This window comes from Primulina tabacum, chromosome 5 (genome assembly GCF_025594145.1).
Source record: "Primulina tabacum isolate GXHZ01 chromosome 5, ASM2559414v2, whole genome shotgun sequence".
NCBI lineage: Eukaryota > Viridiplantae > Streptophyta > Magnoliopsida > Lamiales > Gesneriaceae > Primulina > Primulina tabacum.
The window spans coordinates 35,812,818-35,839,732 of NC_134554.1; the positions used below are offsets into that span (position 1 = coordinate 35,812,818).

Genomic DNA, 26,915 nt, shown 5'->3' on the forward strand with positions numbered 1-26,915 from the left:
TTTCGCGGAAAATCTTTGGGTCGTGTGATAATCCAAATATCGTGAATCTTGACTTTGCAAGATGTTTAACCACATATTCTACCGGCTGAATATACACATCCATTTCAGCATCTGTGTAACAGCTATGGTTGCAACATATATAGTAATGGTTTCATCTTTGACATTCACTACAAGTGCTATCCCATGTATAGGAAAATTTAATAGAATTAATATTGATGATGCATTTGCCCATAGTACTGAACTCCAACGACGACAATAACCATCACATAGTTAAATAAATTCTTCCACTTGCTATTTTTGAAATCAACAGGAGAATTATGATATGCGAAGCTTATATCTTGAGAAAATATGGATTAATTATGGTAATATCCTGTTTTACCAAATGTGAGTATGTCTTCATACTCTTTCGAGCATCTACATATGGAAAACATGTGTTTCAGATACTAGTGCCTATCGTAAAATCATAATTCCCAAAAAAAAAGAAGTAAAACACGTACATTTGTGAACTACGAGGGATGTTGTGATTTCCCATGGTAATTGCCTATCATTAGCAAACATGGCTGCTACATCACCAACAACTGTGAAGGCTGGTGCAGTGTCCTACGGAAATGAAATCTTCGTAGTAGTCTTAACTGCTTCATTCACACTTATGTTCATGTCAGGTTCTGAGATCAAATTTTGCTCAGCACCAACTAGACTAGCATATACAACTTTTTCACCACCACATTCAGCAATAAAAGTCTTTCGTAGCTCACCTACAACTAAAATCAAGTATTGTATCATAATCAAATAAACGATTGTTTCAAATATATAGTTTACAAACACTTACACATATTACTATTCTTTTTCTTGGACCGTGTGTAGAAAATAATCTTTTTCCAAATCGTTGTCGTTCGTTGGACGATGGCTCATCTACGATTCAACAAATTAATCAAGTTAAAAAATACGTAAACATATAAATTAAAATTTGAAAATCAAGCGTACGATGATGGATGGTATTGTTAGGTGGATCAAACACAACATCTCGCTCATTAGTCACTACTTCATTAACATCTTCAATGACCACCTCTTTCTCACGACTCACTCCTCCATTCAAGTCTCGAGTGACAAAAGTCGCCTCTTGCTCAAGAGTCACTCCTTGATTGAAAAAATATGTATTTGGCTCATCTACAATTCAAACAAATATATTATTATAATAAGATAACAGTTATCTCCAATATTTTAAAATTCACATAGCTGACATTTGTGGGTCTTTTTTTTTGTGGATCGTTCAAAGACAGTGGTTGGTTCATTCAAACGTCTTTTGGATGAATTGAAATGTTCAAAACTTTCATTATATGTTCAAGCTTGCTATCCAAATTTGAAATCATATTTTCCAGCTCCACAAACTTTTGTCCACGCGCTCTTGTAAAGTTTTAACTTGTCTATTGGTATTTGATTTGTCGAGGACATCATCTAGTTCAACTTGATGAGATTGTTTTTCTGTTGCTTTCTTGGCTGAATGAATTTTAGAAAGCCTTTTTGACTTATTTATGAGACAAAGGTTGCTTTCTTGGACTTCTTGTTTGGATTGAATGATCTCTTTAGATTCACAAAGAGTCGGACTCCTAGTGCAATACACAGATTTTCCCTCCAACAACAATGAATTAATATAGGACAATTGAGAATCTGTACAAGAATCTTCAATGATAATATTTCTAACATAAGGAATGATAGATTCTTGATCTGTAGGTGTCAAAATACTTCTAACAATATATAAATTTAATATATTTTAAATTAATAATACAAAAATAGAAAATATATTAATAAAACTAAATTATATGCTAAATACACTAACCTTTTTACCACTCTTTGATGCATATAAAATATCAATATATCTAGGAGATCATTTTTTTGGTCATTTGTTTATCCATTGGCACATGTGTGGTAGAGATGTATTGTCTCCTTCTCATTGTTTCGCAAAATGCTCTTCAATACCACGAACACATTCGTATGCAAGAATATAAATTAAAATATTATAAAAACACATATAATAACCATATTATAAACATATGGAAAAATGCAAAAAATATTTATTTACCTGTAGCGGATAGATGAACCCAACCATATCATGAGTTCCACTGTTCGAACACTTGTCTTTTTCCACTTTTTCGCTCAATACAACTTCTTTTTTCTTCAAATCAATAACAACTCCTTTCAAAGCTATTGTAGTGTAAGGGCCTAGTATCGTATTATCGTAAATCATACTGTGATTATCAATAATTCATGAAATTATTATGAGATTACGTAAATGACGTATATAATTGATACTGAAAGTAAGAAATGTGTTTGTGATAATGAAATATTTGAATAGTAATTGATTTGTAGTTGAATGATGTGCTGAACCGCAATAGAAAAGTGACACATTTACGGTTTTCGGCATATTTATTTGAGTATTAGTCCAAATGAAATGAGACCAATTTCATTAGAAATCTAATACATAGTACTAAAACTTTCATGTTTTGAGTTTTGTCTAAATCTATTTGAAAATAGGGGCAAAATCATTCCGAAGTGTATCGTGTGCTTTGTATCTCCTACACAGACACATTTTGGTAGAATGAATATAGCTCTCGCGTCCGATATTAAAATTGAGTGAGGTTGGTGGCAAATGAAAGATAAGACATAGAAATACAAATATCATGTTGGCCACTTTTTTTAATTCGGAACCGAGAATGTTGGACAGAACATCCCGCACCCGAGTGCGGTAGAATGAGTATCCGGAGGACAGAACACTCCGTACCCGAGCGCGATATTTTACCGCCCGAGCACGGCACAAATTTCATTTGGGGACAAAACACCTCGCGCTCGAGCGCGAGAGCGGTGGGATGATAAGAACAAGTTGCTGCTACGTTTTCTTCATTTTATTTCAACAACTTCGAAAGAGAAATGAGATAACTTGATTTCTATCGTACGAAATCATCCCGAAACGTTATTAGAACGTGAAACAAGTTATATATTCGGAATCCTCACGTAGAAAACTTTCTTTTGAGGTAAGTTTCTTCTAGTTTCAGCAGCTCTAATTATTAAAATGCTGAAATAACATGTATTTAAAGTTAAGATTCATATATGCGGTAGAATAACTGACAAGAAACTCGTATTCGAAGGCAGAATTGAATTATGTTATGATTTCAATTTGATATGAATTTTCAAAGTTTCAAAAGATTTTTGAAACTTATATTATTGATTTTGAATGATGTTACTGATTGAAATGAATATATCATTGATGTAGATAGATTTTTATACTGATATCTTCAAGGTACATCGACTGGAACGAAGAATTGATGTATGTTGCGACTGAGTAACATACGACAAGTATCTGTATCATATGATATATGTTTGAATGATTTGATTGAGAATATATGCCTATATGTCTTAGTTGTTGAGTTGATGTGACATACATGACATACACATTGAGCTATGATCCTTGGACACCTATTATGATTGGATTTGATTCTGGGGTGTGTGAACACAATGCTATGTTTGGCATTATATGGTCCTTAAAACATAGTCATTAGTGGCCACGTTGATTGATTGAGATTTTGGATTTGATAGCTCTTTGTCGACGTTATCATACGAGTATCCCTGATTGAGGCCGGTGTGCCAGCTCGAGCATTGATTTGATAGCGATTCATTTGATTCTGACATGTGCTCAGTGGATGGTCATTTAACCTGATACCTCGACGACATACATGCATTGCATAGCATAGCATATATCATTGTTTAGATACTTGTGGTATATATTTTGGTTGTTTCAGACCGAGCTTTGCTTGCTCACCCCAGAGGGGGCTGTTGTTGTCTTTGTATGTGGACAATGACAGGTACTCCAGGATATCAGGAGGCCGGAGAGGGCGTTTCTAGAGGGAGTCACGGTTTGAGATGAAGTTTTATGTTTTTCTCAGTGTATATATGTAGCTAGCTATATAACAGAGCATGTTTCGAGGATATGAGTTATTTGTATGAGGTTGGTTTTGATTATGTTTGGGCATATTTTATGATATGAGATGAAATACTATTTTTAGTATTCAAATAAGATATTTTGGGCTCAGTATAAAGAAAATTTTAACTCGTTTTCCGCTGTAATCAATTAACTCCTAATCAAATTGCATTGTAATAACGATTAAGAGTTAAGTGTCCCACATGTGTCCAATGGTACTCATTAAAAACATCAAAATTATCAATCAAGCTAAGAACCTTTTTATCAACTTGAGGATTCTTAACTGGTGCTATATGCCACAATACACCACAGACGAAGTACAAACAAGCCATCTTCACTCTCTCTATACTCAACAATTCATCCACTTTTCAAATCCTTCAACTTCATTTCAACTTCGTTCACAGATACTTTAGTAATGCCTTGAAAATATCTACCAAAAAAGTCTGAAACTTCTGGTTCTTCTTCAGGAAAATTATCAGAAAACCTAACTGGTCTATCATTCACAAGAAACTATATTTCATCATCATCTGTTACATAGACTTGTCTCATCACTATAAACCATAAAATTTGACTAGATAAATTATAATATGCAGCATACTTAATAGGATTGCCGAATTGTGTTTTTTTAACCATGAAGTCCATGTCCTGCTCATTCAAGCAATCTAATATAATTTCACTTATTTCCTGATATCTGGAATGTACACTAAACTAGCAACTAAAATATTCTCCTCTGATAGTTGAGATTGAAAATTAACTTGAAAAAAAAAATCAAGTCAACTAGTTATATCAATTAATTAAATACTCAACTATGTTCAAATTCTTGAAATTTATAGAGCAATATGAAAAATATATATATTTTATAAAATAAATGAATATGACCAGATCTTTTTTGCAACCATCTCTGATATTCTTTCTTCTATCAACAACAAATTTCAAAGAGAAGAGATCTTGATCCAAAAAAAAAAAAAAATCAACTTCAAAATTGGTGGAGGAAATGAAGTATTTGATATAACAGATCAAGTTGAAGGATTAGGACATTCATCTCCTGCAAGATTCTAATTCATCCATAAACAAATAAATTGAAAACCGAATAATCATCTATTACCTATCAAGTGTTTCGAAGTTCAAACTTCTATATATGACCAATAATGGATGCATTTAATTCCAAGAATCTTTTTAAGCATTATGATGGTGAGGCAGGAAAACAAATCTGTAAATGTAACATTTTAAATTCTCGACTTTCTAAAGAAATGGGAAAATAAATACATAAACCTAGAATTTTCAATTCTCAAACAATTCCAACTTTAACTCACTAGCCCAATAGATGTTTTAAAATTATTTTACGCAAACATTCATTGCAAAAACGACAACCAGTAGCTCAACTATTTTTCTTCTTTTTCAAGTGATGATATTTTTTTAGGATAAATGAGAAGATATTAGAATAATAAATATTAAACAGATTTCTAACACAAAAAGATCACAACTCTGTAACAAAAATGAGAGTTTGACCTAGGGTTTATCATTCAAATATATGGTCTATGACCGAGGAATTCACATGTAATCGAGAAATCAATCTGCACAATCCATCAGCTTATGCGCTTTTGAGAAGGAAGGAGAGTCTAAGAAAAAACTAATAAAACTGGAATGTGAGTTGTTGGAGGGAACGTGAGCTGTTGAAGGAAGAGAGAGAGAAATATTCTGTTTAAGCATTTAATATTTTCTATTACTTAAATAATGGTTTTAAATTAGTCAAGAAAGGGGTAAATTGAGAATTTGACAAACAAGAGCTATTTTCTTAAATGGGATCATTAGAAGGTCTATTTTTCTAAATTTTCCGTAAAATGTAACCCTTTTTATTTGTGATTATTAAATATTTGACTTTAATTAGTTTCATTACACACAAATTGTAATTTCAGAAAATAACATGAATCAAATTTGTGAGTTAAATATTCGACCCGACTCATGAAAACTATTATTTTTGTGTCCATAATATTATTTTTCATTGCAAAAATATCATTTTTATATTAATTATGTTATGAAAAATATTAGTAATATATATTTATTTGAGTTAAAAATATTATTTTTAAGTTAAAAATATTATTTTTTACTACAAATGTGGACCAGTCGACATGTCTCACGAGACATACTCAAATAAGTTTTGTACAAATTTGTTTCAATACCGCCAAACCATACCCTAGTGGTTCAATTTCAACTCCACCTTTCATCAAGGTCTAACCGGAACCGTTGGCTTTAGAACCATGATCAAGCCTAATTTCATTATATTTGGATTTCAATTTTTTTTTTTTAAAAAAAAAACCAATCAACCGATTTTCATAATAAAAAAACCGAAATTATCAATAAAATTTAATATCTTTTTCTCCAAAACACACACAAGATATTTTCGAAGAAATGAATATTTCGATGAATAAAGTTTTTTTTGCGTGGTTGAAATCACCTTAAAAACTATTAAATTTTTGAAGCAACTAACCACCCTTTAATTAAATCACCTTTAAAACTTTTTTCGACCAAATACATAGATCTAATCGAACAGACCACGGGTCCATGGTCGAATTCGTGGTCAGACCATGCTAGTATATTCAGTGCTAAAAACAGGAGCACAGGTCCGTGGTCCGTGGTCCATGGTCGATTTATGGCTACAACCATGCCGAGATCCATGGTAGCATACATGGTTCAGTACCGCTACATTCACGAACACACGCTGAAATGCAAAGTATGACCATACACACAAAATGCACAAGGAGGAGTCAAATTGCACCTTCTGAATCACTACAGTGAATATCAGCAACCAAAATTCTATTATTAGATAGCATGAGAGAACTGCATACATTATTAGCCAGAACTTGAAGCAGCCACTACAATATTTTCTGCTTCAAAATCATTGGTTGAATTCGATGAGAAATCTGGAGCTTTTGGAACAAGTCCGAGCAATTTGAACATCATCTGATCAGCATCATAATCATTGTTGGGAGTCGTCAAAAGCTTCTCCCCTGTGAAGATGGAATTTGCACCGGCAAGAAAGCAGAGCGCCTGCTCGGGTATGGAGAACCGAACTCTGCCAGCTGAAAGCCTGACCATTGATTTTGGCATTACAATACGTGCCGTTGCAATCATCTTGATCATCTCCCATATTTCAACGGGCTGAAAGAACCAGTAAGGAAGTGAGATGGAAATAATTCTTCTAATTTCAATAGAATCATTCATAGATGGAAATTTCATGTGGCATTTCAAGACAAGAAAGCTAACAGACCAGAGAAACAAACTATAGAGCATGTCTTATTTATTTCACTTTCCATCCCTGTCTCAGCGTATTTAGAGAAGAACTGTTAATAGTTGACGTTCACGTTTAAAGGTTCTCATAATCACCAGAGAATTCCATAAACAAGTTGGGTATGGGTAGAAAATCTCTCTTATCCATTTAGGCCTATCTGAAATTAGACTCTCACCCAAACAAATAACAAAAGTCACACTTAATAATTTTATGCCGAGTTAATTTTTACCTTCGGCACTTTCTCTGTGCGAAATCAATTTCATCTTGTACAACATATACCACCTCTTACAACTTTAGTATAGGTGCTCTGCTGGTTCATATTCAACTAGCTGAACCATCTCATGCAGCCGTAGGCTTATAGCTCAGTCATTTCAATTACGACCTTTTCTTTAATTTAATGTACTCGATTTTAACACAAAATTAAAGTCACTAGCATAAAATATTTTCTAGAGATTCAGTGATGCAAATTTGATAAGAGTTACCTTTTGATCCTCCAAGGGAGTGCCTTTTACCGCGAGCAGTGCATTAATAGGAACACTCTCAGGGTGGGTAGGTAGAGTTGCCAATGTATGCAACAGACCAACCCTATCCTCCTCTGCTTCTCCAAGTCCAATTATTCCTCCTGATACAGAAAGCCAAAGTTATTTGTATTTTTAAAAAGATTTATTATTTAGATTATATTAACTCAAAATTGAAGATATGATTGACCTCCTTTCAGTTCGGTCAATTTCATTAACGCCAAGGAGGTGAGATAGAAATTCAAAATCTTCCACAAACATTTGAAAAACTCCAACACTCCTCAAGTTATATTTTTCCCATTTCATTTCGTGAAAGGTTGCTGTTGTGAGATGTTGCAAGTATTCAAAACCTCCAGGCTCCATCATATTAATGGGATTGTTTAGAACCTCAACCAGTGCAATATTAACAACCTCAAAGGTGTACATATTCACTTAACGCATGAAGTGTGAAGAATTGAATTTTTATAGGATGTTTTACTAAAAACTTAAATTGAATTATTCAAATATCATAGGATATGTTTTCATTTAATCTAATCTTGAGGGATGTAGAAGTAATTTCCCCCAAGTAATTTGTTGTAGAGAAGTATGCCGACAACAAAAAGCTTATACCTATACGAATAGAATGCTGACGCACATGGATCGAAGAGGGAGGATCGTACAAACATAATTCCAATTACCTGAACAGACATTGATGCCAGCATCACGGACATACTCGAGTGTTTGCAGACGTTCATCATAGGTTCTTGTACTTATAATATTAGGGTAGTACTCCCTTGAAGTGTCAAGATTGTGGTTGTATGCCGTAAGACCAGCCTTTTTCAGTTCTAACGCTTGCTGCTTCTCCAGCATCCCTAAAGTGCAGCAGACCTCCATTCCCATGCCCCTTACCATGGAAATTGTTTCTGACAATTTTAGAAAACATGCGAATGGGAAAATATTGCTAACAGTGATTTACAGAGTGAAAATAACACGATTCCAAGAAGAATCTAAAATAACCATAAAGGTGAATCACTAATTAATGGTACATAGAAAATTTTCTATTACTTGTTTTCTGAACCAACAAGAGATTTTTCGAGGTTATATTATATAAACAGTGGAAAGTATTCAGGACCAGTTCCCCATTCAACTGGAATGGCAACAAACCAAGCTATTAGTACATAATGTCTCTTACAGAAAATCCAAACACAGACATAATGATATACTACCAAGTTAAATAGACAAAATCATCCTCATCCCACTGCCCCAACTCCGCACAAGATTTATTTACAGTTTTTGAACATGAAGCTTCAAAGGATTGTCTTGCACAACCAAACAGTAGTCTACAATGGATGAATAGTTTCTAAAAGATGCATCCTAACTACATGACGATAATGATTCACAAGAACCAATGTCTCACCCCACTTTCTATTAAGATTTGTACGTCTCTTTATCATAATTTGACAAAACTCATTTAAATTCTTCAAAAGCAATGCATTTCACTTCTATATATGAATCCATACAATGACTCAACCAAACATAATATTACTAGGTTGATATTTTAATATCTCATAAAAAAGATATTACAGGTGGAAACTATTTGAGAAACTAAAAAAATAATTATACAAACTACATGGAACCAGGAACTCTGCCACGGGAAAAAAACAGTGAGACTATTTAGAAGATTTCTCAACTATAGACTCTCTGTGTAAGCATATGGTTTGGTAAAAAAAAAATATTTATGCAAGGAGTTACAAGTTTGACACCATGAGAAATAATAATTAGCAGGATAATGACACAGAGAATCAAAATTTACGAATATCATGTGCACCACCTTATCTCTTGCACATATTCAAGGATTTTGTTGAAATTGGTTTTCCTTCCTACCGTGTCTCTCCATGCAGCACCCATGCAAAACCGGGTGCTACCAGCCTCTTTTGCCTGTTAGTTGTCCAAGACAATCATGAGGTAAGGTTAAGGCACGCCATACTGAATTTATAAATATTTACGCAGTTTTGGATGAGATTTTCAAATGAGAAATTTGAATCTCTTAAATTTTGAAACCCACGGTTGTACATACCATTAATTCTAACGTAAGGCAAATATTTTGGAGAAAAATGTCATTTTAAGAATGAAACCTTAGTTTGTGCAATTGACAGAGAAAGTACATTATAATGGCGTATATAAGTTTCAAAGCGGATACTTGATTGCTATGTGAATTCTCTTTGTTTGATTTTATAACAATTTATATGGTACCAAGATGTATCGCTCTGCAGATTTCGTACAAAAGATGACAAGATTACTGGCGAATAAGCAATCGGACAGGACCACGATATCTTCTAGTCCTCAAAATCAAGGTATCCCTTGAATTGAAACTACAGAAGAACCAAAAGGCAATTGCTTTTGGAAAGATATCAGATTATACAGATGGCAAGACAAATTAATTCAGAGGCTCAATCTTTATTATTTGATGCATCTCAATGAATAGAAACTTCTAAACTCCCCCCACAATAATGACAGATTTCCCATCCATCTAATATAGGATGGTCCTCAACTCCTTGAGTGACGCCAATTAGATGCCCAACACCTATTAAAGTACCGGGGCACTACTTGGAAAATCCCCCCATGAAACTCATGCCCAACCCTACCCTTAACAGGTTGTAGCTAGGACAATATAACAAAGGGTACGTAGAAAGAAAAGGGAAATAAACAGGAGCATGAACAAAAAATAATCTGTTGATGTGCAGATTAATAAATGCATTCAAAGGAAGAATATCAGATGTTTTTGCAGGCTAAGATGTGGCATAAGGGAATCCTTACAGCTACTTCTCAATCTAACCCCCTCACTGTTATCTTATTGGAGAATATCTTCGTAATTAGCGGTTCCTGATAAGCAAGAAAATTAATTATAGAACTATTCAATCAAATTTAGACCAACAAAATTCTTTCACCTTTTTTGCTGCCTTCAAAACCTCATCTTCACCCATAAGCTTTTGTGCTTTCACGCCAGTGCTGTATCTGGAAGATTGGGGACAATAAGAACAATCCTCACTGCATCCACCAGTCTTAATTGATAGAAGTGTACACTGCTGCACTTCCCTGAAGTTGTGGGCATGCCTATGAACTTGAGCCTGAAAAATCATTACAGTCCTAATAAAATCAATAAATCATCATCCAATGCCTAATAATTAATAACAAGAAACGTCCTACCTATGACAGGCCCATTCAAGAGAACAATTGAAAAGACAAAAAGCCTTGACCACATAACACAGAGGGAAAAAAATAAATTGCACTATGAAACAGAAACGCATGGCTGTGTGTGATAGCAAGAAAGGCCCCCAGATGCATCAATGACAAGCTCATTCTAAACAAGAAAACTATTAAAAAGTAAAAAGGTTTTAACCAGACGATATAGAGGAGAATGGATAAGTTGTACCGTGGAACAGAAACGTATGGCATCGGAACATAAACAACATTTGGAACTTTTAGGTCGCATTTGGAAAGAAATTTGATTAGGAGAAAGAATTTTGATTTGGACAAAGATCTGAGTGTAATTGAATTCATCAAAATTACCGTTGAAAATGCTTAACATGATGCTTAACATGATATACAAAATTCACTTGAATTTAGTCAATCCAAACAATTAAAGAAATTTGGATTCAGTGGATTCGAAATCCGTCGATCCAAACGCAACCTCAAGGTTTACAGTTTACTTGTTTCCTATATGCACGTCAAATTGGATTAAGTGATCTGCTGATAAACAAGAAAAGTTGCGACTAGTTTAAATGCATGGAAGGGCGACTGCAGCAAAAAAGATATGACAATACATCCAATTATAGATCAGGGGTAACAATTTACTTTTCCTAAATTATTAGAATAAATAAACAGCAGTTCAATCCTACTCCCTAACATCACAATCAAATGAAGTTATTTAGCTACTTCTAGTTTTAATAGCTGAGCCCAAATAATTAAAGAGGTTTAAGTTCACATCCTGCCAAAAGACCGCACTTTTACTGATTTAGTATCCACCTGTAGTTTTTTTTTTAATTATAAATATATTTGATTTGATGCGTTGTTGATTGTACGTAATCGATTGATACTACGATCTAACAATGTACTTTACACTTTCACTCATACCGGTTTCTTATACCCATCACTCCATTGATCAGCTTTCTAGGCCCCAAAAAATTCAGACAGATGCCAAACACAACCACATTACCAGTTAGCACGATATACAACAACCCATCACAGAGAGAACGAACGGCAGTAAAAGAAAAGAAAAAAGCAGGTAAATTACAGCACGAAAGAGGAGATCGAGAACAGGTGAATCATAGATAGACTTAATCTCCTCCCTTTTCCAATCATTTCTCACGCCTTCTCTAATACACCTCTCCGCCTCCACCGCCGCCGCAGACGTCGAGTAGCTCGACGCTGATTGGAAGTGAAATCGGATCAGCGGGCGACGAATTGAACGCGTTAGCCAAATCATACTAGCCGCTCCTCGGGGAATCCGAAAGTGGAGAGCTCCGAGTGAAGTGTACTGCTACAAAATAGTTGGAAGTTGGGAATATTATTATTATTATTATTATTATTACAAAAATAGAGAATGTTGCTTTTCACACTTTCGCACAAGTTAATGTACTTTTATTTTTAAATAAATTATATTTGAATGTTGACAATTTAATTATTAATAAATATATAATATAAATAGCTCATGTCTATTTTTTTTTAATTTAAAATAAAATATGTTCGCGTTCAGCATTGTTTGATATAGTCGATGAGATGAGTATTGAATATCAATTGTTAAACTCGCATTGGACATATTTATTAACATAATATAATTAATCAATTACAAAAAATTACATAAATTATAATTATAATTTAAACAGTACTCTTTATTACTTAATAATTGATGATATTTCCATAAGAACTCGGGTCATGGATGACCCGGACATTATATGGATAGCCTAAATCAGAGTCAATATGCATGCTATTTACTTCAGCAGCCGCGTAATTGAACGCCCGGGATATTTTATTCTTGGGCAATCAAGAGCTCGGGCCCTCATACAAAGTCCCCGGGAAACTATTCTACCCGGGCCATCTTGAAAACAGTGCCACACTCGAGTGTGTAAGCATGAGATATCTTATCTGGCAGAACTACAGGGATTTGACGTGTTAGATAAGTCATCAGAAAGTATGGGCAGCCGACTTGCCATACTTAGCAGGTGGGCAGTGAAAACAAGGTAATGATGAGATTTCCTCTTATAAACAGCAGGTATACTTCTCATTTACTGATCTTGGAATCTTAAATGATCAAGAACTCACATATATCCTCACATATATCGTTTGTATTCTTCGTCTTCAACCTGCTGACTTAAGCATCGAAGTGGCTACGCCGGACACCTCTCCGGCGCCCATTCACGAGTTCATTTCATGTTTGCAGGTCACAGCTGAAGGCATTATCCTTGCTCAAATTTCCTAAACATAAAATTATCCTCATTATCCGGTGGATTTCCCACTTGTCTCGTACTTGATTCACACGGATATCATCATTGGTTCCGTCTGTAGGAAATTGAGTCTAAGACGTTGATATAGCTCCTACCAGAAGAACCAACCAAGATACTTCCCGGGTTCCAGGAGATGATTTGTTTACCTCTGGACAAGGTGGTCTTCCTTCCTCAGGGCCACCAAATGTCATTACTCTGTCCCCAGAAGAGTTGGCTCGGATTGTGTCTGAGGCGGTGAAGAAAGCTATGGCTCAGAAAGACTCCTCTCATCACGCTACGCATCCGGGAGGAGAGCAGGAGAGGCAGGAGGAAGTATGGGAGAAGGAAGCAAGGATGGAAGAGAGAGAACCGAGTGCCGGGTCCAAATCCTCGACTATGGTAGAGGAGTTACAAGAGTTGAGGCAGAAGATGAGGGTATTGGAATGACAGATGGAGGGCAGGAGTCATTCCCGGGCAGTTATTAAGGGATGCCCATTTTCCAAAGCTATAGTCTGGGAACCTCTTCCCGGTAATTTTAAATCTGCCAGAGTTAAGGATTGCGATGGCAATGCAGTGAAAGAGGATCGATTTTAGGTGTTCAAATACGCAACGGAAGTTCAAAATTTTATTTTCAAGAAGAGAAAACCGAACACCTCTACTAAGATGTGTAGCAAATACAAAAACACAAAATATGACATTCATAGTGTGTTTAGAAGATATACCTATCAATCACAATGGATTGATGTTGGCTCCAACTTAGTTGATATACAACTAAGCTCTTGATGGCAAGACAATCTTCAAGCCCTCCTTGCTCCAAAATTAGGTCCACCACCAACAAGCTAGAACCCCTCTTATTTTGCACTAGAAAAATAAGGGGATTTTTCAAAGAGAAGTGTAGGATTTCCTCAACAATTGAAGAAAGAAAAATTGGGAGAAATTTTTGGTTGTAATTTTCGGCCACTATTCATCATGGGAGAGAAGGGGAAGTTTTTCTTGGTTGTGTGAAAAGTTAAAAGTAAGCATGTGCATGTCATGCCTTGGATATTGAAAAAGTAGCCTCCCAACTCTTCACCTCCCTTGCATGCTTTTCTACTTGGGCTTGTAACAATTACAAGGCCCATGGACTTTTATTTTAAATGTCTCAAACACATTTGAGTCCATTTAAAACTTTACTTGATTTTACTCAAGCCCACTAGTTTAATAATTATTTTTAATTGGGCTCTACAAGGCCCAATGTAGTTTAATTAATTCAACACTTGAATTAATTTAATTATTTGGACTCTACTAGGCCCACAAGTGTTAAATTAATTCAACACTTGAATTAATTTAATTTAGTCCATAATAATGTTTATGAAAATCACAATTTTCAAATACATTATTTATTTGGCCAACTTTTAATTTAGGAACACATCCTCAAATTAAAAGTTATATTCTCTTTATAGAAGTCATACTTCTATTTTTATTTACGCTTATAAACTCCTTTATAAGCCGTTCAACACATTGAACTATTTTAACTTCTCAACGGGATCTAGAAAGCTGGCACTTGTGTGGCCCTCAATGGTTCATTGATACAACTAGCCGTGAGTTCACATCTCCATGTGATTCGGACTAAACATGTCCTTATACGAGCATACCCCAATTGCTCCATTCTTACTTATCAACTCCTTGATAATAAGAACGTCAGAACTCAAGTCTGATAGTACCCAACCAATCATGTTAAACGCCTAGCAGCATCGCTTACATGATTCCCTAGGTATCAAATGATAGTGCCTGCAAGAACCATTCAATTATGGTTAGCGTACAGTACGGTCCCTTCAACTCATATATCCCGACTGATTCGACAACCATTGGTATATCGAGAGTTGTCAATGAATCGATACTATGTGTCATGTCGTAGTTGCATCGATGGTGTAATCTATGAAACCCATTTCATAATTATCACCATACTCTGATCAGAGATTTCATACTACATACACATAGGATATCCATACCCGAAGGTAAGCGATGAATCCCTGACTACAATGCATCGACTCCTATATGTTTCGACAAGACACCCAACCTTGCCACCTGATGACCCCTAAAGAGTCGGTAAACAAGTCAAAGTGTAATGCTAGCACATAGAGTCTCAATGTTGTCCTGGGTCATAAGGACTAATGGTGTACAACCATAAACTAGGACGTTTCCACTCAATAAGTGAGAACCACTTGGAAAGTCCTTTATGGAGGGTTGTTCAGTGCACTCTACCAGGAGCACCTATCTGCATGCTCGAACATCATAATGTCCCCTACCAATGAAACATGGTACTCACATCGCAGATACTAGTCTCGAACTCGAGCGGCCTATATCCTTCTTAGCGGCGGCTGAATCGACTAGGAACTGTTTAGAATATACAGTATTCCAAATATGAGTTTCATGATACTCATCATATGAGCATCTCATATTCTTTCTACTATTTGTACATTCAAGGACTTTATCTATGCAACTAGCATGGGTATACAGATAAAGAAGTGCCAAAACAAGAATTTCAAATATTATTAAAATAAAGACTGTTTATACATAGAGTTTCATTGTGAACACTCGGCCAACACTTGGCTCGACGTGCACCTACTCTAGCATGCAGACCCTGAGGAACATCTAGCCAGGTTTGAGAATATGGCCATGTTGCACTGTTACACTGATCGAATTAAGTACAATGTATTTTTGACAACCCTGATAGATTCTGCTTAGATGTGGTTTGAAGGGTTGGCCCCTCATAGCATTCATTCTTTTAAGGACTTTCAGAAGGTGTTTCTACACCATTTCAGCAGCAGCAAAAAGTACAAAAAGACTGTGTTTAGTATTTTTGAAGTCAAGCAAAGCCCGAAGGAGAGTTTGAGGGCTTATATTAGAAGATTTAACAGAGTTGCTCTGGATGTTCCCACCTGTGCCACTGAGACAAAAACAACGACATTCACCCAGGGGCTGAGGAAGGGTGAGTTTTTTCGATCATTGACAAAGAAGGTGCCCAGGGATTTTGAAGATTTATTGTCCCGGGTAGAGAAGTATATCAACATGGAGGAGGCACAAAAGCAGAAGAGAGAGGTTGTAAGAAGGGAGAGAGGAGACCGGGTACCTAAACCCGAGGAGAAGGGGCAGAGAAGTGGTAATCAGGGGCATTTTTCACATCATGTGCCCTTGAAAATTACCCGGGATATGGAAGTTCAGGAATGCAGCAGGGATTTGCCCCCGGATCATCAGCTTATCAAGCCCAAGAAGAGGGGATTTTGCACCCTCCATAAAATATGCTACCACAACACCGAAGATTTCAAAACGCTGAAAAGAGATTATGTCTCACCCTCTGTCCAGAGGAATAATAAATCCAATAAGAAGCCAATATTGCCACCTTGGACGTTGACCGGTTAATTCGGTTGGGAATACATCTAGCAAGCGGACTAGGTCAAGTTATAGTAAATGGACGATGCTTCCAAGTATCGATCCCACAGAGCTATTATTTAAGTACTAGATTTAAATTATTCAATTTAATCTAGGCAAACAATAACAAGCGATTTGGAGATAATTTAAACTAATTAAATTAAACTAGATTATGCTAAATTATTAACCAAGATCAAATTTGCAAAACATGTTGGAAGTTGGAGATTTTCAAATTCAACAAAATGACCGGGAACACAAAACGGTACAAAACTTTGATTATTGCCACGTATTGGAATTATCTAACTATTGATTGTTCAATGTCACAAAGTAATTCCCTAATTCAACTACAAATCTATTTCTAGACTTTATAATCCTATTTTCATTTAACAGTCCAATTATTTCTAATTGAATTTAATTAAACAAAAACGCATTTATCAATGATGGAATCACAGCTGTCGCCAAAAATTGTACATTGAAACCGAATACTATTTCTAGTCGATTTAACCGTGTGTTGATTAATATTTTTGAAGCTAAATTCAACCTATACTCTTTCGAGTCAAGATCAAACAACAAACATACAAATAATTGGCCAAATTAAGTGCAAGAAATTTATGCAAACATAAATCAATAACATAAAATAAATTCATAAATCAATTAATCCAATAAATGAACAAATTCAATAGTTTGACCCTATCGTGGTCCCGATCACAAGAAAGACTACTCCATAAATTCAAAACTAGAAGAAAATCTAATATTCGAATTCATGAATAAAAATAAAAACATAAAAAAGAGAAAATATCAACGATGATGCGCGGATCTTGCTTGTGAAGTGTGTTTCCCTCTCGTTTTCTCCAAGCTCTAGCTGCCGCTTCAAAGTGTCAAAATTTCTTTTCTCGTTTAGGTTTTCCTCTTTTTTATATCTCCTTCCAAAAAGCCTCCAAAAACATGTTATTTTCGAGCCCATAAATAATTATCTTCCAAAATTTCCGAAAATCTGCGCCAAATCTTAAGCTGATATCATAGGGCACGGACCCCGTGTATAACTCGGGGTCAGGGTCCGTGCCTTTTCGTGTAAAATTCCTTCCGGGAAACCATGGACACGGACCATGTGTAAGGATCCGGAGTGGGGTCTATGTAGACTCCATAATTTTCATTCTCGGAAAGTAATGGACACGGGCCCCGGGTACAGGTTCGGAGTGGGGTCCGTGTAGACTCTGTATTTCTGTTCTTTGGGATTCTATGATGCGGAGCCTTACACGGGGTCCGTGTAGGGGTCTGTGTCAGTTCTTTGTGCTATTCCCCATTTTTTCGGGTGTTTCTGACATGAAATTGCGAAGCTTGACTTTCTTTCCCTTTCGTTGGCTTTTATCACTTTTTTGTCAAACCTGCAAATAGCAAGAATACAACGAATTAAGCGCAAAACTCGGATTAAAAACACTAGATAAGCGCGAATACGATAAAATAAAGTCCCTAAAATGCTATAGAATTCGTGATTATCAACTCCCCCATACTTAACCTTTGTTCGCCCTCGAACAAATCAGACATGAAATAAAGATGAAAAATATCTTAGATTCAGAACTCAAGTAATGCAATCAAAACTTCTCAATTTGTCAAATTCTATCACCCCCGGTCAAAAGATCATGCTTCGAATAGCACAAGATTCATTTTCATTGCAATTTAAGATTCAAACATTACCCAGTGAAGATCAACAGGATGAGAAGTGTGTAGTTTGCAAGTCGGAACTCATACTCATCAACCACTACTTGGTTTCAGGCTCACTTCTATTCATTATTTCTGAAACGCCCCATATGCTTGACTTTAATATCCCTCTCTACTAAATGTTGAACGATTATGACTTGGTTAATAGGTATTTTCAAGCTTATAACGTAAGTCCAAGGTTCACGGCTACAATAAAAGGCATGAGAATCAAAAGTGAGAGAAAATAAACATATTCCTACAGCGCATTCATTCAACCTTTAACTTGCCACCAATTATTGTATTTTTATCATCTTTAGAGCTCTATCATCTCCTTTCTTTTTCATTGTCCTCCAATTTCACCCACAGATTTCTCGGGTGTCTTCAATACCATACATTTTTTTTATTCATCGACACCTTCAACTCATTGGAGTATCTTAAATATTTCAACATATGCAGAAGGTTTATTTCTCTCAAAAGTAGGTAGAAAAAAGTTTATAGGCTAAAATTCAGGTGGTTGATGTGGGACATTGAATAAATTATGAATGTGGTCTAATTGTGTGTCATTGACACACACCATTCGATTTTTACATGCTCAAGAAGGGTTATTAGAGACAGTAAATGATGTATCGGGTAGGCTTGAAAGGCTCAAACGGTCCAAAAATCGTCTAAATCATCCCTAAGTCACCATCGTTCGTATTTTCACTTCGAGGGCTAATCAGACGAGTTCTAGGTTGTTTCTCTGTCATTTTTTTTCACCTTGCACCAATGTACCATCAATGAGCAAAAGTCTGACCACGTGCATGGAATGAAATGTCAATACAAATCTGGTTCATGTCTGACTCTCTCCTTGAAACTACGACTCCTCTCATTCAATACTAGTCATGAAACGATTTCCTGGGTGATAAAAAATCTAACAAATTAATCTGGTTATCATGTACAACAAGGGTTCTTTCTCTAGATAAAGTCGCATCCTATGTGAAAAGTGTTGTTAAGAACTGTGCAACGATGTGTAACAAAACTGGCCCACCCCCACACTTTGAAATCGACACTGCCCTTAGTGTAAAGCGATGAAAAAACGAAAACTAGCAAGACAATTAAAACAAAAACACTTCCCTGAAAAAAAGTCGAGTAAGTGGCCAAAATGTGGTAGACATCATCAACTCCTGAAAATAACGACATCGTAAACACAAAGAAACGAAAAAGAATAGGAAAGCCACACAAGCACACGAATAAATCAAAAATAGGATAAGCATGAAGAATAAAATGGTCCAAATACCATAAAATAATGTAGTCACTGAATAAGTCCCATGAAGTCAACATCAAAATATGAACGAAATGATCAAAATGAGAAAACTAATAAGATCCTCCACAAGTCCTAAAACCATCAAGCTAAACTACTCGTTGTCGGAACCCACATCCAAATCCTCAAGGCCATCCAGGGTGGATCTGTCAAAGGGTGGTGCGTATATATCATCTGAATAGGATTGCGTCCAGGCATGGTGCTCGAGTCGAGCCAATCGGGTGCTCAAGTCATTCATGCAGTCAAATATGGCTGAGAAGACTTGACGAGTACCTCTCGGGGCACGCTGTCTCAGGGGCAAACCAACTGAGGGTGTTGCTCGGGCATCCAATGCTTCTTCTTCTGCCACTCGATCTTCCCAAACTCGCTCATCGGCTGAAGGGGGAGGCACTGGTGGGTCACGGGGATGGGGACTAATATGACGACTCCCGGGATTACGGTACCAAGCACCTCACGAGAAAATAAAATACATGCCTTGCATGGCCTGGGGTGTGAGCATCTATGTGGATGTGGGGAGGAAGGAAGTCTCACCAGTGAGGTCGACACCGTGGGCCACCAAAATCCGGGAGATGATGATAGGAAAGGGGGCATATGGTGTCTTATTCTTGGTGGGATCAATATGGGCGACCGAACGCATATGAGAGATCATGATCGAAGCCACCAGAATTGCAGGAATGGCCCCCAACCATTCAACATCTTGTCGATGATATACAGATCCATATGGCAGACCTCATTGTTCTCGGCCTTCCTCGGAATAATGTTTGCTCCCGTGAACTAACTGATAAGGCGATCAAGAAGTGGGAGGGACGTCGGAAGGACGCTGGAGCGGGAACCGGTTTGGGATGGTAAATAATGTAAGACGGCTCCGTGTCTGAGGGATCCAGAATGTGATGTCCGACAGGAAAATATCTAACTGATTGAAAACCACCAGAGACCCGTCATTGGGGACATTCAATATAACGGCTAGAGCTCTGCTGGTTAACTCAATCATGACCCCTTTGACATAAGTGCGAATATGTTGCATCCCGGTCTTGTCCTTGTCCTCGAAATTCGCATAGAACTACTAGACCAACTCAGGGTAATAAGGGCCAGTGATGTCCAAGAGGGGTCTCCAACCGAATTTATCAAATTCCGCCCTAAGTGGCACCTCGTGATCGATCCGTGGATGAATTTAACGTTCAACAATCACGAAGTTGTCATTAACCGCCGAGCACAACTCAAAATTTTCACGGCTGGTAAATCGAGAGGCATCAAATGCTAACATGGCGGAACCAGAAGAGGATGAGGCACTGCCTCGCGCGCGATTATTACTCAGTTTTCGAGGAGGCATTCCGACTCAATCAAATAGATCCAAGCACACAACCAATCTTAGTCACAACAACCCTGTCAATTTCGGACAAGTAGACCAAACCAATTAACGAGCTTATCCCTATGCACCGATAATAAACCAACATCCAATGGGAATCAATCGATAGGAAATATGCTCAAACAATAAATTATCCCGAAAACAGCACTAATAGTGGTAACAATTCAACCTAAGAACAATCAAAGTCCAACAACCCAACAACCGAAAAACAAAACCCAATCAAAAACCGAAATAACAAGCAAGAATCATACGCGTGGCACAAAATCACCAATAATGATAATCGGATATTGGAATGAAGGTGTAGCCACGCTTACCGGAAGGAAAATGTGAGGGTGGTGGCACACGGTGGTAGGTGTCCCGGTGATGATGGTGTGCGGTGGAAAATGGCGGGAAATGGCGATGACACAGAGTGGTGGTGGTCGACGGTGATGGTGGTGAGCGGTGGTGGTAGGCGATGATATTGAGTGGTGGAGGAGAAGGAACCAGAATTATTGATTTAGGGATTGAGGGATTTTCAGATTTTGGGAGGCGGCAGTCGGGTTCTTATTCTGAATCTGTCAAAAATAAGAGATACGGACCCCGTATAAGGGTCCGTTTACAGGTCCGGGTGTATGCGTGAAAAGGAAAAATATGGAAGTGGTGAACACGGACCCAATGTAGGGGTCCAGATACTGGTCCGTGTAGGCTCTGGAAATCGGCATGTCGGAAATACTTTGACACGGACCCCGTGTAGGGGTCTGGATATGGGTCCGTGGAGACACTGGAAAAAGCAGTCTCAAGATTGACGAAAACGGACCCCGTGTGGAGATCCGTCTAGTGGTCCGGACACCAAATTTTTTTTAATTTTTATTTTTAAGGGTACCTTACACACACTTCGAACCAGACACATACTTCGAAGCCAGGAATTAACAATTCTATAAATATACATATCCAAATTGAAACTCGATCAAGCACACAAGATGCAAGAATTGTATAGAAACTTCCCTGGCCTATTTGACGTTCTCAGTCCGCTGGTCACAATAGAATCCCCCCACACTTGAGAAATCTCACCGCTAGTGAATAACCTACATGCACCACCACTCACTGAGATTAGCTCGAGAGATATACATAAAACAAAATGAAAGAAAACCAAATTAAAGATGAAAGAAAAATAAAACCAAACACTGGGTTGCCTCCCAGCAAGCACTAAATTTATAGTCTATAGCCCTAATGTATTCTCTTATTAAATTTGGATCCTGCAGATCCACGGTATTCGGTTCATTGGGTATAGTACCACCATGATAAACCTCCAGCATATGCCCATTCACCTTGAATGCTCCAGTTGCTTCACTAGTGATATCCACTGTCCCGTAAGGGAAAACTTGCGTGATGGTGTATGGTCCTGACCATCGTGAACGCAACTTGCCTGGCATCAACTTCAGTCGAGAATTGTATAATAGTACCAGTTGTCCTGTAATGACAATGTGCTATCCCGATCTTGGGCTCCCTCGGGGGCCTTGTCCCATCTTGGGTTCCCACTGGGGCCTTTTCCCTCACGGGCTTTCCCATGCATCATTACTCATAGGACTCTCCACATCAGGTTGGTGGAGTGATACCTCCCCAAGTCTCGAACCCATGACCTCTTGGCATAAGTACATAGTTCAAAGAGACTTGGTACCCGTTGAGTCCTATGAGTAATGATGCATGGGAAAGCCCGTGAGGGAAAAGACCCCAGTGAGTACCCAAGATGGGACAAGGCCCCCGAGGGAGCCCAAGATCGGGATAGCTCCTGGTCGTTATAATAAAAAGCTTCTTTTATTGTAACGACTATGGGCTATCCCGATCTTGGGCTCCCTCGGGGGCCTTGTCCTATCTTGGGTTACCTCTAGGGTCTTTTCCCTCAAGGGCTTTCCACATGCGTCATTACTCATAGCTACTAGCCCAACTGGTACCAAGTCTCTTTGAACTATGTACTTATGCCAGGAGGTCATGGGTTCGAGACTTGGGGAGGTATCACTCCACCAACCTGGTGTGGAGAGTCCTATGAGTAATGACGCATGTGGAAAGCCCGTGAGGGAAAAGGCCTCAGAGGGAACCCAAGATGGGACAAGGCCCCCGAGGGAGCCCAAGATCGGGATAGCCCATGGTCGTTACATGTCCCACCACAATGGACGATGTTCTGATCATGCCAACGTTTGGTTTTCTCTTTGTAAAGCTTGGCGTTCTCATAAGCATCCAATCTAAACTCATCCAATTCATTCAGTTACATCACTCTCTCATCACATGTGGCTTTAGCATCAAAATTCAAAAATTTAGTAGCCTAATAAGCCTTATGTTCAAGTTCTATGGGTAGGTGACACGACTTCCCATACAATAATCTAAAAGAAGACATGCCAATGGGGGTTTTAAAAGCAGTGCGGTAAGCCCAAAGTGCATCGTTGAGTTTTCTAGACTATTCTTTCCTTGAAGCACTGACAGTCTTCTCAAGAAAGCGTTTAAGTTCTCTGTTTGATACCTCGACTTAGCCACTAGTTTGAGGGTGATAAGGTGTGGCTACCTTATGTCGGACCCCATACTTAGCTAACAGACTGTCAAATTGACGATTACAAAAATGAGTACCCCCATCGCTAATAATGGCTCTAGGTGTGCCAAAACATGAGAAAATATTTTTCTTGAGAAATTGAATGACAACCCTAGAATCATTAGTTTTGCATGCAAGTGCCTCCACCCATTTAGACACGTAATCTACAGCCACCAAAATATACTTGTTCCCATAAGAAACTGGGAACAGATCCATGAAATCTATACCCCACACATCAAATATCTCACACACCAAAATACTATTGAGAGGCAATTCATGTCTCCTAGAGATATTACCTGTGTGCTGACAATTTGGACATTTTATAACATATTCATGTGCATCCTTAAACAGAGTAGGCCAATAAAAACAAGATTGGAGGACTTTTGACGCAGTTCTAGTTGCCCTAAAATGGCCTCCAGCCGGACCGGCATGACAATGAAACAAAATTTCACTTACCTCTTCCTGGGAAAACACATCTCCGGATTATACCGTCTGCACATATTCTAAAAAAATAAGGATCCTCCCACAAATAATAATTCAAATTTGAGAAAAATTTCTTATTTTGCTGATAAATAAAGTGGGGAGGAATGAACTTACTAGATAGATAATTAACAAAATCGGCATACCACGGTAAACTATTGACCTCAAAAATTTGTTCATCCGGAAAATCATCGCGAATAATTTCATTGTCTTGACTTGGATTCTCCAAATGTGAGAGATGGTCTGCAACTTGGTTCTCTGTCTCCTTCCTATCGATTATCTCCAGGTCAAATTCTTGCAACAGAAGAATCCAGCGAATCAGCCTCGGCTTTGCACCCTTTTTGCCATCAAGTATTTCAAGGATGAATGGTCAGTGTGCACTACAACGTTGCTCCCTATCAAATATGATCTAAATTTATCTAGAGCAAAAACCACAGCAAGAAGCTCTTTCTCGGTACTGGCATAGTTCAGTTGGGCAGCTGACAGTGTCATACTAGCATAGTAGATGACATGGATGCATTTTCCCTCTTTCGACCCAGAACTGCCCCCAGAGCTGGGTCGCTTGCATCACACATCACCTCAAATGGTGACCCCCAGTCAGGCGCTATCATCATAGGTGCGGTGATCAATTTCTCCTTCAAAACCGGAAATGCCTGCACACACTCATCAGAAAAATCAAAGCGCACATTTTTTATCAGCAAATTGGTTAGTGGCTTAGCAATACAAGAAAAATCTTTTATAAAGCGTCTATAGAACCCTGCATGTCCTAGAAAACTACGCACTCCTTTGATGTTTTTTGGGGCTGGGAGTTTCTCAATTACTTCAATTTTGGCCTTATCAACTTCAATTCTTGTTTCTGAAATTTTGTGCCCTAACACAATTCTCTCTCTCACCATGAAATGACATTTTTCCCAATTTAAAATCAAATTTGACTCCTCACATATCTCCAAGACTTTAGACAGGTTGATCAAACAAGTATCAAATGAAGAGCCAAAGACAGCAAAATCATCCATGAATATTTCAATAAAATCCCCAATCATGTCGTGAAAAATTGCCATCATGCATCGTTGGAAAGTTGTTGGTGCATTACATAGACCAAATGACATTTGTTTATATGTAAATGTCCCGTAAGGACAGGTAAATGTGGTTTTCTCCTGATCTTCAAGGTTAATGGGAATTTGCATATAACCCGAATAACCATCCAGGAAACAGTAAAAAGAATGCACAGCTAACCTTTCCAACATTTGATCAATAAAAAGGAGGGGGATGTGGTATTTACGGGTGGAGTCATTAAGTTTTCTATAATCAATGCAAACACGCCACCCTGTAACAGTTCTAGTGGGAATTAACTCATTGTTATCATTTTTTACGACAGTGATCTCACCCTTCTTTGGAACAAGTTGTAGTGGACTCACCCACTATCAAAAATCGGGTAAATAATACCTGCGTCCAGTAGCTTTATCACCTCTTTCTTGGCCACTTCTTGCATAGCTGGGTTTAGACGCCTTTGAGGTTGGGTATATGTCTTGTGGTCGGCCTCCATCAGAATTTTGTGCATGCACATGGATGAACTGATCCCCTTGATGTCTGCAATACTCCAAACTATGGCTTTGATATGTTTCCTTAGAACTCGCAACAGCTTTTCTTCTTCCGTCTCTGTCAAAGTAGAGGAAACTATCACTGGCAGTTTATCGTTATCAAGAAAAAATAGATATTTCAAGTGCCAAGGAAGGTGTTTCATCTCTAGGATTGGGACTTCTTCGATGGATGATTTTAAAGGTCTTGGGACATGGCCAAGCTCCCCAATCCTAGAGTTTACCGTTTTTGAAATCGATCTGCCTGCTTCCAGATAATGAATACATTCGTCCAGCTCTCGACTTCCCAATTCTTGTGGGCATGAATGAGTCAAACAAACCGCCAAAGGATCCTCACACATTAATCCCTGCAAACCACACTCAACGAACTCGTCAGTAGCATCAATTCTAAAGCAATCAGATGTATCATTGGTGTATTTGATGGATTGAAAAACATTAAATATCATACTCTCATCATTCAGTCTTAAAACTAGCTCACCCTTATGCACAACTATCAAGGCCCTTCCGGTGGCTAAGAATGATCTCCCTAAAATAAGAGGAATCTCTCGATCCTCTTCCATATCTAACACAACAAAATCGACCGGAAAAATGAACTTGTCAACTTTTACTAACACATCCTCTACAACTCCCCTTGGATATTTAATTGATCTATCAACCAATTGTAGAGAAATTGTAGTTGGCTTCACTTCACCTATTTTCAGCTTCTCAAAGCATGAGTACAGCATCAAGTTAATGCTTGCAACTAGGTCAAATAAAGCTTTACTAAAAAATGAAGTTCCTATGGTACAAGGAATAGATAAGCTACCTGGGTCCTTAGCTTTTGGAGGCAACTTATTTTGTAAAATTGCAGAACATTCCTCTGAAAGTTTCACTGTCTCATAATCCACCAGTTTCCTCTTGTTTGATAGAATCTCCTTAAGAAATTTTGCATAGGAAGGCATTTGAGCTAAAGCCTATGCAAACGGGATATTTATGTAAAATTTTTTTAAAATCTCAAGGAATTTTGAAAATTGAGTATCCAGTTGCAGTTGCAGTTGCTTTGCTCTTTGGGGAAACGAAGTGAATTAATATCAATAGTGGGTTTGAGTTTAGAGACTTATTTTTCTCATTTGCGTCCTCGGACCTTTGCTTGGATGAACCCTTTTCTTTCAAATCATCTCCAACATCAACTATTTCTTGCTTCATGGGAGACGTCACCGTGACTGCATTGACACCCTTCGGATTCTTTTACGTGTCACTAGGTAGTGAACCTGGAGCTCGTGT

General features: G+C 37.7%; 3 protein-coding genes and 1 long non-coding RNA gene across 5 annotated transcripts; 1 reads left to right on the top strand and 3 right to left on the bottom strand.

The window, feature by feature from the left end:
- Positions 1-519: 519 nt before the first annotated feature.
- Positions 520-4,448, bottom strand: LOC142544976 (uncharacterized). Its single transcript, XR_012820172.1, has 3 exons — positions 4,231-4,448; positions 2,081-2,173; positions 520-600 (listed from the first exon to the last, which is right to left on the bottom strand). It is a non-coding gene; the product is annotated as an uncharacterized LOC142544976 (long non-coding RNA).
- A 2,245-nt stretch (positions 4,449-6,693) lies between these two features.
- Positions 6,694-12,317, bottom strand: LOC142547487 (biotin synthase, mitochondrial). 2 transcript variants are annotated; one of them, XM_075655809.1, is made up of 6 exons: positions 12,054-12,317; positions 10,708-10,887; positions 9,588-9,697; positions 8,458-8,663; positions 7,745-7,884; positions 6,694-7,132 (listed from the first exon to the last, which is right to left on the bottom strand). In XM_075655809.1, the coding sequence occupies exons 1-6, from the start codon at positions 12,243-12,245 to the stop codon at positions 6,824-6,826; spliced, it is 1,137 nt and encodes a 378-aa protein (XP_075511924.1). In that variant the 5' UTR covers positions 12,246-12,317; the 3' UTR covers positions 6,694-6,823. The 2 variants fall into 2 exon arrangements, with proteins under 2 accessions (XP_075511924.1, XP_075511925.1); XM_075655810.1 differs by having other exon boundaries at positions 9,591-9,697; positions 12,054-12,316.
- Positions 12,318-15,969: 3,652 nt separating this feature from the next.
- Positions 15,970-16,644, top strand: LOC142544370 (uncharacterized). Its single transcript, XM_075651424.1, has one exon. The coding sequence runs from the start codon at positions 15,970-15,972 to the stop codon at positions 16,642-16,644; it is 675 nt and encodes a 224-aa protein (XP_075507539.1).
- A 7,901-nt stretch (positions 16,645-24,545) lies between these two features.
- Positions 24,546-26,593, bottom strand: LOC142544371 (uncharacterized). Its single transcript, XM_075651426.1, has 2 exons — positions 25,501-26,593; positions 24,546-25,381 (listed from the first exon to the last, which is right to left on the bottom strand). The coding sequence occupies exons 1-2, from the start codon at positions 26,591-26,593 to the stop codon at positions 24,546-24,548; spliced, it is 1,929 nt and encodes a 642-aa protein (XP_075507541.1).
- Between the last annotated feature and the right edge of the window lie 322 nt (positions 26,594-26,915).

Bases quoted from the DNA above. Each gene is read 5' to 3' on its own strand.
- LOC142544370 (XM_075651424.1), top strand. From the start codon at position 15,970: ATGTGGTTTGAAGGGTTGGCCCCTCATAGCATTCATTCTTTTAAGGAC.
- LOC142547487 (XM_075655809.1), bottom strand. From the start codon at position 12,245: ATGATTTGGCTAACGCGTTCAATTCGTCGCCCGCTGATCCGATTTCAC. The intron at 9,698-10,707 runs GTGAAAGAATTT...GACAACTAACAG, and splicing joins TTTTGAAGGCAGCAAAAAAG to GCAAAAGAGGCTGGTAGCAC. The intron at 7,885-8,457 runs GTAATTGGAATT...TTTCTGTATCAG, and splicing joins TGGCATCAATGTCTGTTCAG to GAGGAATAATTGGACTTGGA.
- LOC142544371 (XM_075651426.1), bottom strand. From the start codon at position 26,593: ATGCCTTCCTATGCAAAATTTCTTAAGGAGATTCTATCAAACAAGAGG. The intron at 25,382-25,500 runs GTATTATTTACC...GAACTGTTACAG, and splicing joins GATAAAGCTACTGGACGCAG to GGTGGCGTGTTTGCATTGAT.